Source organism: Drosophila guanche, unplaced genomic scaffold (assembly GCF_900245975.1).
Source record: "Drosophila guanche unplaced genomic scaffold, DGUA_6, whole genome shotgun sequence".
Classification (NCBI taxonomy): Eukaryota; Metazoa; Arthropoda; class Insecta; order Diptera; family Drosophilidae; genus Drosophila; species Drosophila guanche.
The window spans coordinates 18,519,502-18,531,429 of record NW_022995743.1 but is presented as its reverse complement, the minus strand read 5'-3'; the positions used below and the strand labels follow the sequence as shown (position 1 = coordinate 18,531,429).

The following is an 11,928-nucleotide window of genomic DNA, read 5'->3' as shown; positions in this document are numbered from 1 at the left end:
CAAAACTTGTAATTCTTCTAAACTAACTATGTTAAACTAAACTATGTTTCTTTCGAAAGTGAGTAAAAGTAGAGAATTATCGGACGGTTTGTGACCAAGAATTGGTGTCAAAATTGTCAACACACTGCATGAATACACTACATATCGTTTATGTTTATTTATATCACACTCTCGACTAAGTTCTGCTTACTCGAGTGCATATGTGCGTATGATAAGATTTAATATTTCAATACAAAAGATAATATTTTATGTGTATGTATATAGTAAGTGCACGTTTGTGATGTTATATCGCTATTGTAGTTGATACTCGTAGGTCACTATGGTAGCTCTCCTACAACTTTCCCACCTCGTGCAGATAAGCGCCAAGGAGTTTGGTCTGAAAGTTTGGTTTGAAAAGGGTGGTTAGTTAGTACTCAAAAGGAAAACTATTCGTTATTTTTAAACCTACTCCTTCAATGTAGTTGTAAATGTCGATCTTCTCATTTTGAGAATGAGCACCGTCATCGCAGGCACCCACAGGCACAAGGATGACATTTTTGCCTGTAGCTTCCTGCAATGTGAGGGTGACTGGAATGGAGCCACCTTCGCGAGTCATGTCCGGTTCCACCTTGAACACATGCTTAATGGCACGCTTCGCAGCCTCGTAGTGTGGGTGGTTGGGATCCTCAGTCCAGGGCTTGCCAGCTGACAGCATGACGACCTAAAAAGCGCAAACATCAAAATTTGGTTAGCCTGCACCAATGTTTGGAGGCTCTTAATCCACAGACCTTCATCTTGTTGGGTGAGCCACGCTCCAGCCATTTTTCATTGATGTACTTCACAACGCATTCCTCAATGTGCTTCGGGTCTTGGTCGGGAACTAGGCGAATGGAGAACTTTCCAATTACCTTCTTGGGTATTACAGTCTTTGCGCCCGGTTCATAAAAAGCTCCCTCGATCCCATGAATGGACAGGCTGGGGAACCGCCATCTGGCCTGAAGCAGTCTCGTTTTGTCGCCGTTATGCGGTAACTGCTCTACACCAACGTCTTTCCTGCCGTAGATTGCACCGATTACAGAGATTTACGATGTAGTTAAGCAGATAAGATTAACTTACTTATACTCGGCCACTTCAAAGTCGATGTTTTCGTAGATTTCTTTCTCGTTCTTCAGCTGCGGTGCCACCTATTGGGTGTCGAATTTTTGACTTAGCAACTAGTCGTGTGTTATCTGATATCAACACTCACGTCACGATCCACTCCTGGGATCAGTATCTTGGTGTCCTTGTCGACGAGTACGCTAAGCAAGTAGCAAAGATCTGGCATTGCTTCATGAACGGTGCCACCGAACACTCCACTGTGCAGATCCTTGGTGGCACACTCTACCTCCACCTGGAAATATGCCAGGCCACGGAGACCATAGGTGAGGCAAGGACGTTTCTTTCCCAGCCAGTAGTTGTCCGAAATGCAAACGAAGTCTACATCAGCAAGGAAATCATTTTTGCGTTCCATCAACAGTTCGTCGAGGCCTTCGCTGCCACTCTCCTCCATTCCCTCGAACACAAACTTCACGTTAAGTGGCAGTGGAATATTCAGCTTCTGGTATGCCTCTATTGCATGAATCCAACACAGAACCGGGCCCTTGTCATCGGATGCCCCACGGCCAAACAACTTCCCTTCGACCTCTGTGAGCACAAAAGGATCCGTGTCCCAGCCGTCTTCCTTAAGGGCAGGCTGCACATCAAGGTGACCATAGACCAAGACAGTCTTCTTAGTGGGGTCGTTCCCCAGAGTCCCCAGCAGCACCTTTGGCAACGGAATTATCTGGCCGGTCGGCAGGGTCTGCTTACCCACATCCGCAAGCTCGATTTCTGTGCCCAATCTCTTCAGCTTGTCTGCGGTCCAGTCAACCATGCGATCGATCTCGCCGCGCTTATCAGGCCAAGCCGATACGGACTGAATTCCCACAGCAGTCTTCAGTACATCTATATAATCGACTTTCTTGCCATCAACGAAGCTAGAAAAAATTTAATCATAGCCAGATATGGGCGTGTGAAATATTTAAAGAAAAAAAAAAGTTCTATGAACTAGAAAACTATGGATAATCGTGCTTGCGGTTTTCTTTTCTGCCTCTTCTACTCGCCCCTCGTCAACCATCACTCATCAAACAAAGAAAGAGATAACGAGAAGAAACTTTTGCAACGTACCCCAGCCATCGGTCGTCCGAGATAAAATGCAAATCCCCGTTCATTGCTTTTACTCGTCCACGAAAATCTTTGTGTTCGTCCAAATAAAACTGATAAACAAGCATTCACTCATTCAGTTATATGCCTATAGCCCCTTATGAGGCGCTATCCAATTTTTCCCGCACAATCTGTCTCTGTCTTAGAAGCTGCAGGCAACAGGATTTCAAGTTACCCATGCCCTCACACAAATATATTTTCACTTACGCGAAGAATTGCTGAAGTTCACTGGGAAGCTCTGACATTTTGACGAATTTATAATTTATTTAACCGAACCGACGACGTTTAAATAGACAGCTGTAGGCAGTGTGACCGCTGAATTATCGATCAAATATACCAACAGACCCTCGGAAGTATACCAAAATACACCCTTACATTTTCAAAATATACTGTAAATATGCCGTGAATCTTAAATTATTTTCCTCGATTTTGATGTTCTATTCAATATTACCAGCTAGTTAGGAGTTTACGAGCTAAAACTATATTTTTATCCGATTTCTCAATCAATTCTCCACAAAAGGGACTTATTTTCACGGCTTCCGTTTCATGGAATGTTTACAAATTAACTTTAAAGCCCAGTACTTAGACACGTACAAGTACACGCTCCTTTAGCTCGACGCCCTTCCCTAGGCCAACACATTGCAGACTCGCGGCAGAGGCAGAAGCAGCGCCCGCACACAAAAAACGAGAAGGGACGTGTGAGACGCTTCTTACGCGTCACAACTTTTATACCCGGCACTCAGGGCTACATCTAGATGTAGAAGACATCGCCAACCACTAGATATCGTTCACATTACAGAATAAAATGCATCAAAAAAATTGGATCAGTTAATCGTATTTTCCAATTTATGAGATATTTAAGACAGCAATAAAATTGGTACTTTTTCCCTGCACATTCTGTGCAATAATGACCGCTAGGTTTCACAGCAGATTTTTCGAAAGTGGCGCCATCTATGAAAATTTCTTATACGCATCTTTGATGGTCACTCTTTTTTTAATACAGAGCGTTAAAAACCGAGTCTTGGTTTTAACTTTAAGAAATAAGCTTTTGGCCACTCTTTCCGCAACTCCTCGCAACCAGTTCGGAATCAAAATCTCGAAATAAAAAGCCAAGTGCTGATGGTTCGACCGAGTCGAAATTCAAATCAATTTAATCTTTTCAATTTCGATATTCACCTATTAAATGCATGTTCTTCCACCTTCTCTATCGTATTCACATATTACATGTATGTTCTATAGCAACAAACTTCTGTGAGTATGTCGTAAATGAAACAATTCAATATCTTAATGCTACAAATTCATTTTACTTATACAAAATACTAATTGCTCCCTGTCATAAGGCCTTTGCGCTAATTTCGCGTAAACAGCCACCAAAACTGGTCATTGGGACAATAGTGCATCTGCAAATCAGCGGTGTTTTGTCATATTTTAAATTTTTTCTTCATCTGTCATCTCCATCTACAACACTTCTCACACCAACACGCTCGCCGCCCTTCCCTAGACCGACATACTGCAGACTCGCGGCAGAGGCAGAGGCAGCGATCGCAAACAAAAAAAAACAAATATAAGCTGCGGGACGGGGTGGATAAAAGTCGGAAGATGAATCGGCAGGGGTAGGGTAGAGGCAGAGGCCGAGTGAAGCAGAAGCAGAGTGTGAATGAGAGAATGTAAAAAGAGCAACAAAAGCTGCGGGACAGGGTGTCAGGGGTTTAGCCACTGGAAATAGGAAAACTGAAACTTATAAATACGAGTACACGAATATATTATATTTCTGTTTTAGAATGAATTTACAGAATATGCTGGCTATCTTAATAAACAGAAAATTGATGGGCAACGTACCTTCGCTGAGGCTAATGTTAAGCTCACCATTTGCACTGGGACAAAGAAGCTTGAACATGTATTCGAGAGCTGGTTGTCAGCCTATGCTCTATGCAGAACTTTATTTGATAGAAATTTGTATTCAGCTAGTTAAATAAAGGAGCATTTTTATGTGTGTTTGGGCTGTGTGTAATGTGAGAAAAATGGTTTTAGTGTAACCAATAAAGTACATTTTTAAATAGTTAAGGAATTGCCTTTCAAATCCTGAACCTTAAGATGTGTATCTTTTGGATTTTGCACTACCAAAACGGTTATCTTGCCATCAGGTGTTAGCAGGACCTCGTGTAGTCTGGTACGAACACGTAACACGGTCAGGAGCTGTGGTGGCTCCATTTTCGATAGAAATGCCTGACACTTTTCACGCAAGTTCTCATAGAGGCAGGCATGTTGGAGTGCGTCTTGGCGTTCCATTGAAGTTTTAATCGGCACACCCGAACGATTCATAATTAATATATCTTCGACTCCTGGCTTTTCTTCCAAAAGGCGGTAGACCTCATCAATATAACTCTGGGTTCGCTTGGGCTGTGGAATTGGCGATTAGTTGAATAAGAATTGTTTGAGGTCTACATTTTGCAAATATGTATGATGTACATATATACATATGTACATACTTATGTGCATATGTGTTTACCTCAGTTTGGGCTGCCTGCATTGTAATGTAGTGTATGTCAGAGCTACACGCGTTGAGATCAGCTGGGAGCTCAAATATAATTAAAATAATTTTTGATATAAATCTAAGCTAAGCTTGCTGCTTCAATAATAACTCTTTATTGGTAAAATGACAAATTTAGAAAAGTGACTAGGCACAGACCCCATCCACTGCCACGGTACACCATTTGTAGTCAGCCCAGAACCATTACCGAAATTGTAACAATTTTAAGTCTCATCTTAGCTGCGATCTTTAGTTCCCAATATTTTCGTAAGGAGGCTCTTTTATATTCTCGACACTCGTTTTAAACCATGAAAATGTAATTATGAAGCCCAGCAAACTAACTAACGTGACTTTAGCGAGAGCTTCGCAAAATGCTCGAACAATTGTGTACTGTTAAAGCTATTGCTTAACATTCCTTAAAAGTGCCATTTTAATTACACGTAAGCGCCATCTTTGGCGTGTTTTAACTCCGCCAGAGGGCGAACAAGAATATTTTGATTTTTGCATTGGCATTTAATGACTATCGCCCCTTATCAGGCGCTCTCCGATTTTTCCCGCACAATCTGTCTCCCGTTAGAAGCGACAGGCAACAGGATTTCAAGTTACCCATGCCCTCACACAAGTATATTTTCACTTACGCGAAGAATTGCTGAAGTTCACTGGGAAGCTCTGACATTTTGACGAATTTCCAATTTATTTAACCGAACCGACGACGTTTAAATAGACAGCTGTAGGCAGTGTGACCGCTGAATTATCGATCAAATATACCGACAGACCCTCGGAAGTATACCAAAATACACCCTTAAATTTTCAAAATATACTGTAAATATGCAGTGAATCTTAAATTATTTTCCTCGATTTTGATGTTTGTTATGGACGTCTTTCCGAAGTAGCCGATAGTCGACAGGGCTGGAGAAGGAGAGGAGACAGCGGCCTCTGGTGCGGATCCTGGGAATCTAAAAGAAGGGTTGCATGGTGGCAAGGGAGCGGAGAGAAGGAAACGTGGCCGTGAAGGTTTTATTGCGTGGGTCAGTTTCCAGGAAGAAGAGAGATAGATAAATCGCCGGCAAACTAAAAAAAAGAAAAATAAAAATAAAATTAAACGAGAAGGGATGTGTGAGACGCTTCTTACGAGTCACAACTTTTATAACCGGCACTCAGTACTACATCTGCACCTTAGCGGTTATTTGTCAAATTTTACATTTTTTCTTCATCTGTCATCTGCATCAACAACACTACTCACGCCAACACGCTCCTTTAGCTCGCCACCCTACCCGAGAGCCACAGGCTTCAGAGTCAGGGCATAGGCAGAGGCAGAGGCAGAGACGTGTCTGCGCTAAGCAGAGTGTGTATGAGAGAATGTAAAAATAACAACAAAAGCTGCGGGTAGGGTGGGTTTACCCACTGCAAATTATTTTCTTCATTCTGGCTATAATAATGATCCAATCGGATCCCAATTTGGTGATCTGATAGATATGGCCATTCCCTACGAAATGGCGTTTTTAGTTGTCACTTATCACATATATTTTCGTTTGACTTGATATTCCACAACACAAGTCTTCACACATGAATTAAAATAAAATAAAATAAAATACGAAAAGGAACAACAACAAAACCAGAAGGGACGTGTGAGACGCTTTTTACGCGTCACAACTTTTATACCCGGCACTCAGGACTACATCTAGATGTAGAAGACATCGCCAACCACTAGATATCGTTCACATTACAGAACACAAAGTAAAAAGCCTACTAATTAAAATGCATGCTAGAAAACTAGCTCGCAGCACGGTAAGGAGTTGCATTGCATGTTTTCGACAACGTCCGATATTAGCAACGCAAATTATGGGTTCCTTACCAGCAAGCCGAGTGCAGCAATGAGTGAAGGCCCTTTGAACGTTCAGGACTCGATTACGCTAGACCGCTATGGAAGCACTTCAACCAAAGAGGGCGGCGGCCTATCAAGGATTATTTATGCGTTTTTGTGTGCTTTTTGAGCAAGGCTTGTCATCTAGACCTGAGCACAAACGCATTTATACCCGCACTCAAACACTTTTTTTGCTCGTAGTGGGATCAGCGCAGAGCTGTTTTGTGACAATGCCACACATTTTGTTGGTGCTTCACGGGAGCTGAAGGCAATAGCGGATTTGATCTGGAATGACAGTGGCAAGCACCAAATTGTGGATCAGTGTAGCCAACTCGGTGTCAGTTTCCATTTTATACCACCCCGATCGCCGAATTTTGGAAGACTATGGGAGAGCGCGGTGAAAGTAGCGGCGAAACAATTGTTGGTGCGAAGTTTCAATAGCACAGCCCTTAACTACGAAGAACTGGTCACTGCGATAGCACAAGCAGAGGCAGTGATGAACTCACGACCGCTTCACCCACTCTCGTCGGACAGTAATGACTACGAGGCATTGACGCCGGGTCAATTCTTAATTGGTCGACCATTGAACTGCATGCCTGAGACATTTGATGAGGACATTTTGAAGTTATCTACTACTAATCGATGGAAAAGAATCGTCGCAGTACACCACGCATTTTGGAGACGCTGGTCGCTGGAGTATTTGACGTTGTTGCAGGAGCGAAGTAAGTGGTCTTCGGTATGCAACAACATTCAACCAGGCATTTTGGTCTTAATTGGAGAAGACAACATACCCCAGGACAATGGGCTCTGGGTCGTGTACATCAAGTTCATCCTGGCACTGATGGTGTAGTTCGTGTAGTCACCATCAAAACCAAATCAGGATTTAACAAGCGCAACATACATAAGATCTGCCCGTTACCGATTGTAGAGACCGAGTAAAATTGTTGGAAGGAGCGTTCAAGGCCGGGAGTATGTATACGCCAAATTAGCGCAAAGGGCTTATGGCCGGGAGCAATTAGTATTTTGTATAAGTAAAATGAATTTGTAGCATTAAGAAATTGAATTGTAGCATTAAGACATACTTACAGAAGATTGTTGCTAAAGAACATATATGTAATATATGAATATCGACAGAGAAAGAGGAAGAACATGCATATAGCCGGTGAATATATAAATTGAAAGAAGATTATTAAATTGATTGAAATCCGATTCGGTCGAACCAGCGGCACTTGGCTTTTTACTTCGAGAATTTTATTCCGAACTGGTTGCGAGGAGTTGCGGAAACAATGTGTATCTTTTGGATTTTGCACTACCAAAACGATTATCTTGCCATCAGGTGTTAGCAGGACCTCGTGTAGTGTGGTACGAACACGTACCACACGTACCAGATGTGGTGGCTCCATTTTTGATAGAACTGCCCCTCGAAAAGACAGGCATGTTGGAGAGCGTCTTGGCGTTCCACATGTAATGTAGTGTATCTCAGAGCTACACGCGTTCAGATCAGCTGTTAGCTCAATATAATTAAAATACTTTTTGATATAAATCTAAGCTTAGCTTGCTGCTTCAATAATAACTCTTTATTGGTAAAATGACAAATTTAGAAAAGTGACTAGGCACAGACCCCATCCACTGCCACGATACACCATTTGTAGTCAGCCAATCGTATGCCAGTTACTTTCATCATAAATACCAGAACCATTACCGAAATTGTAAAAATTTTAAGTCTCATCTTAGCTGCGATCTTCATTTCCCAATATTTTTGTAAGGAGCCTCCTTTATGTTCTTAACAATTTGACACACGTTTTAAACCATGAACATGTAATTATGAAGCCCAGCAAACTAAAAAACGTGACATGCTCGTAAAAATGTGTGCTGTGAAAAATATTTTGTGTGTTTTATACCCTGTACTCGAAGAGTAAATAGGGTATATTGTATTTGTGTGAATAACGGTTGTATGTAACGCACAGAAGGAAACTTTTCCGACCCCATAAAGTATATATATTCTTGATCAGCTTCAATAGCCGAGTCGATTGAGCCATGTCTGTCCCTCCGTCCGTCTTGTTTGTCGGCTAGTTCTCAGAGACTATAAACGCTAGAGCCACCAAATTTTGGCTCCAGACTGCTGTATGCTCACACTGAGCCCAGTGTATTTTAAAAATGAGCCACGCCAACTTCCGCCTCCGAAAAAGAGCGAAAACCTCCCAAATCTACAGTTTTGAAGATAAAAGAAAACTAAAAAAGCCAGAAAATGGCAATATCTATCAGATCTCCAAATTGGGATCCGACTGGATCATTATTATAGCCACAATGGAGAAATTAATTTCCAGTGGCTTAACCCACCCTGTCCCGCAGATTTTGTTGTTCTTTTTAAATTCTCTCATTCACACTCTGCTTCTGCTTCACTCGGCCCCTGCCTCTGCCCACCCCTTGACGTTGACTCTTCCGACTTTTAACCCACCCTGTCCCGCAGCTTTTATTTGTTTTTTTTTTTTTTTTGTGCGGACGGTGATCTGCCTCTGCCTCGAGTCTGCAGTGTGTGGGTCTAGGGAAGGGCGGCGAGCTTACGGAGCGTGTTGGTGTGAGAAGTGTTGTAGATGTAGATGACAGATGAAGAAAAAATTTAAAATTTGACAAATAACCGCTAAGGTGCATATGTACACTGAGTGCCGGGTATAAACGTTGTGACGCGTAAGAAGCGTCTCACACGTCCCTTCTCGTTATTTACTTAAGGTATTTAAGGTATTGAGAGTATTAAAAATTAATGAAAAGTACGGGTGGGCTAATATCTAGTGAGCACAAATCTTAAATCAACAACTTAATGTTAGGCCCTGGGAAAACAGCCATCGGCGACAACGGCAGACAATCTGCAGCCGCTTTAGCAGCTTCTTCAGGGCGCTAAGAATCACCATGCTTCCTATCAGCTGCACTCTCAGCGAAGCCACAGTCAGATGGACGGTACGGTATGCAATCAATATGCCATATTCCTAGCCATTTCTACCGCATTCCACACGCCCTGTTGATCCTCTCTGCCAATTGAGGGAAAGTGGTACCCGCCCATGACGAGTCTCCGAATCGATTGAACGCCTACCTGTGTGAACGTCAGCTGATGTCCCTTCATCGTCCTAGGAATATGTCCAGATCAAGGAAGATTGTCTTCAGTGTCCTCAGATCCATGTTTCTATTCTTTTTCTCTTTTCTTTTCTATTCAAAAACTTAATTCTGAACACTATTCTATCCACTTTATATACACGGACTTTTAGGTCTATCTAGGTCTCGACTTGGAGACTCTACCAGAACCCTTGTAAAACTGAACCGTTGTCGATATGTAGAAAAGTGTAGTAATTAGTTTGTAAAATATAAGGCCATAAGGTATATAGTGCAATAAAAAGGATTTAATTAATGTTTTAAACCTAGTACTCAGATCGAAAAAAGGGCCCCTTGAAAAATTAGAGATGATATTTGGCTGTACGCCGAAATTATATTTAATTTATTTGCATTTTTATACCCGGTGCTCGAAGAGTAAATAGGGTATATTGTATTTGTGCGCAAAATTGGATGTATGTAACGCACAGAAGAAAAAGTTTTCGACCCCATAAAGTGTATTATTCTTGATCAGCATCAATAGCCGAGTCTATGTCTATCTGTCTGTCTGTCTGTCTGTCCGTCTATCCGTCCGTCTTGTTGAGCGCCTGGATCTCAGAGACTATAAAAGCTAGAGCCATCAAATTTTGCATCCAGACTTCTGTATGCTCACACTGTTACAAATGTATTTCAAAAACGAGCCCCGCCCGCTTCCGTCCCCCGCAAAAGGGCGAAAACCTCCCAAATCTAAAATTTTGAAGATAAAAGAAAACTAGAAACCATTCCGTAGGGACGGACCATATCTATCAGATCACCAAATTGAGATCCGATTGGACCATTATTACAGCCAGAATTAAGAAATTAATTTGAAGTGGCTAAATCCACCCCGTCCCGCAGTTTATATTTGTTTTTTGCACATTATCTCATTCATACTCTGCTTCGCGCAGTGTGCGGCCTCTGCCTCTGCCGTACCTCTGCCTCGGCCTCTGCCGCGTCTCTGCCGTGACTCTGGGGAGGGTGGCGAGCTAAAGCAGCTTGTTGGCGTGAGTAGTGTTGTTGATGTAGATGACCGAAGAAGAAAACGAGACGGGACGTGTGAGACGCTTCTTACGTGTCACAACTTTTATACCCGGCACTCAGTACTACATCTGCACCTTAGCGGTGTTTTGTCAAATTAATAATTTTTGTTATACCCGGTAATCGAAGAGTAAATAGAGTAACACACAGAAGGAAACGTTTCCGACCACATAAAGTATATATACTCTTGATGAGCATCAATAGCCTAGTCGATTGAGCCAGGTCTGTCTGTCCGTCCGTCTGTCCGTCCGAAGTTTTGCATTGAAGATCTTAAGATTTAAGATTCTTCCTATTTGTTATTTCAATTTATTATTCCATTCCCGCCATGAACTTTGAAATAAATACTTTTAATATTTTTTCCGACTTTTCCACTTTCAACCAATGAAAAACGTCGAAATTTTTCGAAAAATAACATTATGCCGTATTTTTTTTCGAGGTGAGATCTAAGAATTGAAGCTACGTCACAAGCTCATTGATGGAGCCGACCAAATTGTCAGGAAATGTCCCGGAAAATGCTAAACCAACGCTCGTTTGTGCCTCTATGCTTTTATTTTTCAAATAAATATCTATTTTTGCTATTCGTTTGGCAAACAACTCTTTTTGATTTCAAAATTTTCAGGAACTTTGTTTTTCTGAGGGATTTATCTGGCGCCACTGCAATTTTTGTGACGTATTTACCTTTTGTCGACACCTAGTTGTTATGCAAATTTCGCACCATGAAAGCTCTTTGTTTACATAATTATAATTTGTAATCATGCATAAATTATGGGGAATGTGGAATCGGAGGGGGGTTGGAAAGTACGGGTTGTGGGTTGTCTGGAGCAAATACATTGGACTTTGGTATTAGGTATTGGTACGAATCACTGTAATACGCGTGTACGCGGCTGAGCCGAGTCCTATGCACATTGATAATTGATAATAGATAAGGCCATGCCGAGCCGAGTATATCGGTATTCGGTAGTCCCAGTTCAGATTTCTAAGGGCGAATTTTAAAAGATTTTGTTGAATTTGTTGCTAATTGTATGGAGGACTCTACACACAAGAACAATACTCCAATTTCGGGCGGATATATCGGAGTTTAGTTGTAAAGATAGAAGAACTGCGCCCCAAACCATTCCAAGCTCATTCTAATATTTTCTTATGTTCCCATTCCCTC

At 41.9% G+C, this 11,928-nt stretch overlaps 2 protein-coding genes across 3 annotated transcripts; both read right to left on the bottom strand.

The window, feature by feature from the left end:
• Positions 1-133: 133 nt before the first annotated feature.
• Positions 134-5,477, bottom strand: LOC117580060 (cytosolic non-specific dipeptidase). 2 transcript variants are annotated; one of them, XM_034266310.1, is made up of 6 exons: positions 5,389-5,477; positions 1,226-1,994; positions 1,096-1,163; positions 768-1,032; positions 449-700; positions 134-376 (listed from the first exon to the last, which is right to left on the bottom strand). In XM_034266310.1, the coding sequence occupies exons 1-6, from the start codon at positions 5,424-5,426 to the stop codon at positions 332-334; spliced, it is 1,437 nt and encodes a 478-aa protein (XP_034122201.1). In that variant the 5' UTR covers positions 5,427-5,477; the 3' UTR covers positions 134-331. The 2 variants fall into 2 exon arrangements, with proteins under 2 accessions (XP_034122201.1, XP_034122193.1); XM_034266302.1 differs by lacking the exon at positions 5,389-5,477 and adding an exon at positions 2,428-2,576.
• LOC117580074 (dynein light chain roadblock-type 1) lies at positions 4,121-4,952 on the bottom strand. Its single transcript, XM_034266322.1, has 2 exons — positions 4,730-4,952; positions 4,121-4,620 (listed from the first exon to the last, which is right to left on the bottom strand). The coding sequence occupies exons 1-2, from the start codon at positions 4,748-4,750 to the stop codon at positions 4,273-4,275; spliced, it is 369 nt and encodes a 122-aa protein (XP_034122213.1). The 5' UTR covers positions 4,751-4,952; the 3' UTR covers positions 4,121-4,272.
• Positions 5,478-11,928: the final 6,451 nt, after the last annotated feature.

What these genes read in the sequence shown, in the direction of transcription:
- LOC117580074 (XM_034266322.1), bottom strand. Translation starts at nt 4,750, where the DNA reads ATGCAGGCAGCCCAAACTGAG. An exon ending in TGCAGGCAGCCCAAACTGAG is followed by an intron (nt 4,621 to 4,729) that starts GTAAACACATAT and finishes CCAATTCCACAG; the next exon opens with CCCAAGCGAACCCAGAGTTA.
- LOC117580060 (XM_034266310.1), bottom strand. Translation starts at nt 5,426, where the DNA reads ATGTCAGAGCTTCCCAGTGAACTTCAGCAATTCTTCGC. An exon ending in GAACTTCAGCAATTCTTCGC is followed by an intron (nt 1,995 to 5,388) that starts GTAAGTGAAAAT and finishes AATTTTTTCTAG; the next exon opens with CTTCGTTGATGGCAAGAAAG. An exon ending in TTTACAACTACATTGAAGGA is followed by an intron (nt 377 to 448) that starts GTAGGTTTAAAA and finishes CCAAACTTTCAG; the next exon opens with ACCAAACTCCTTGGCGCTTA.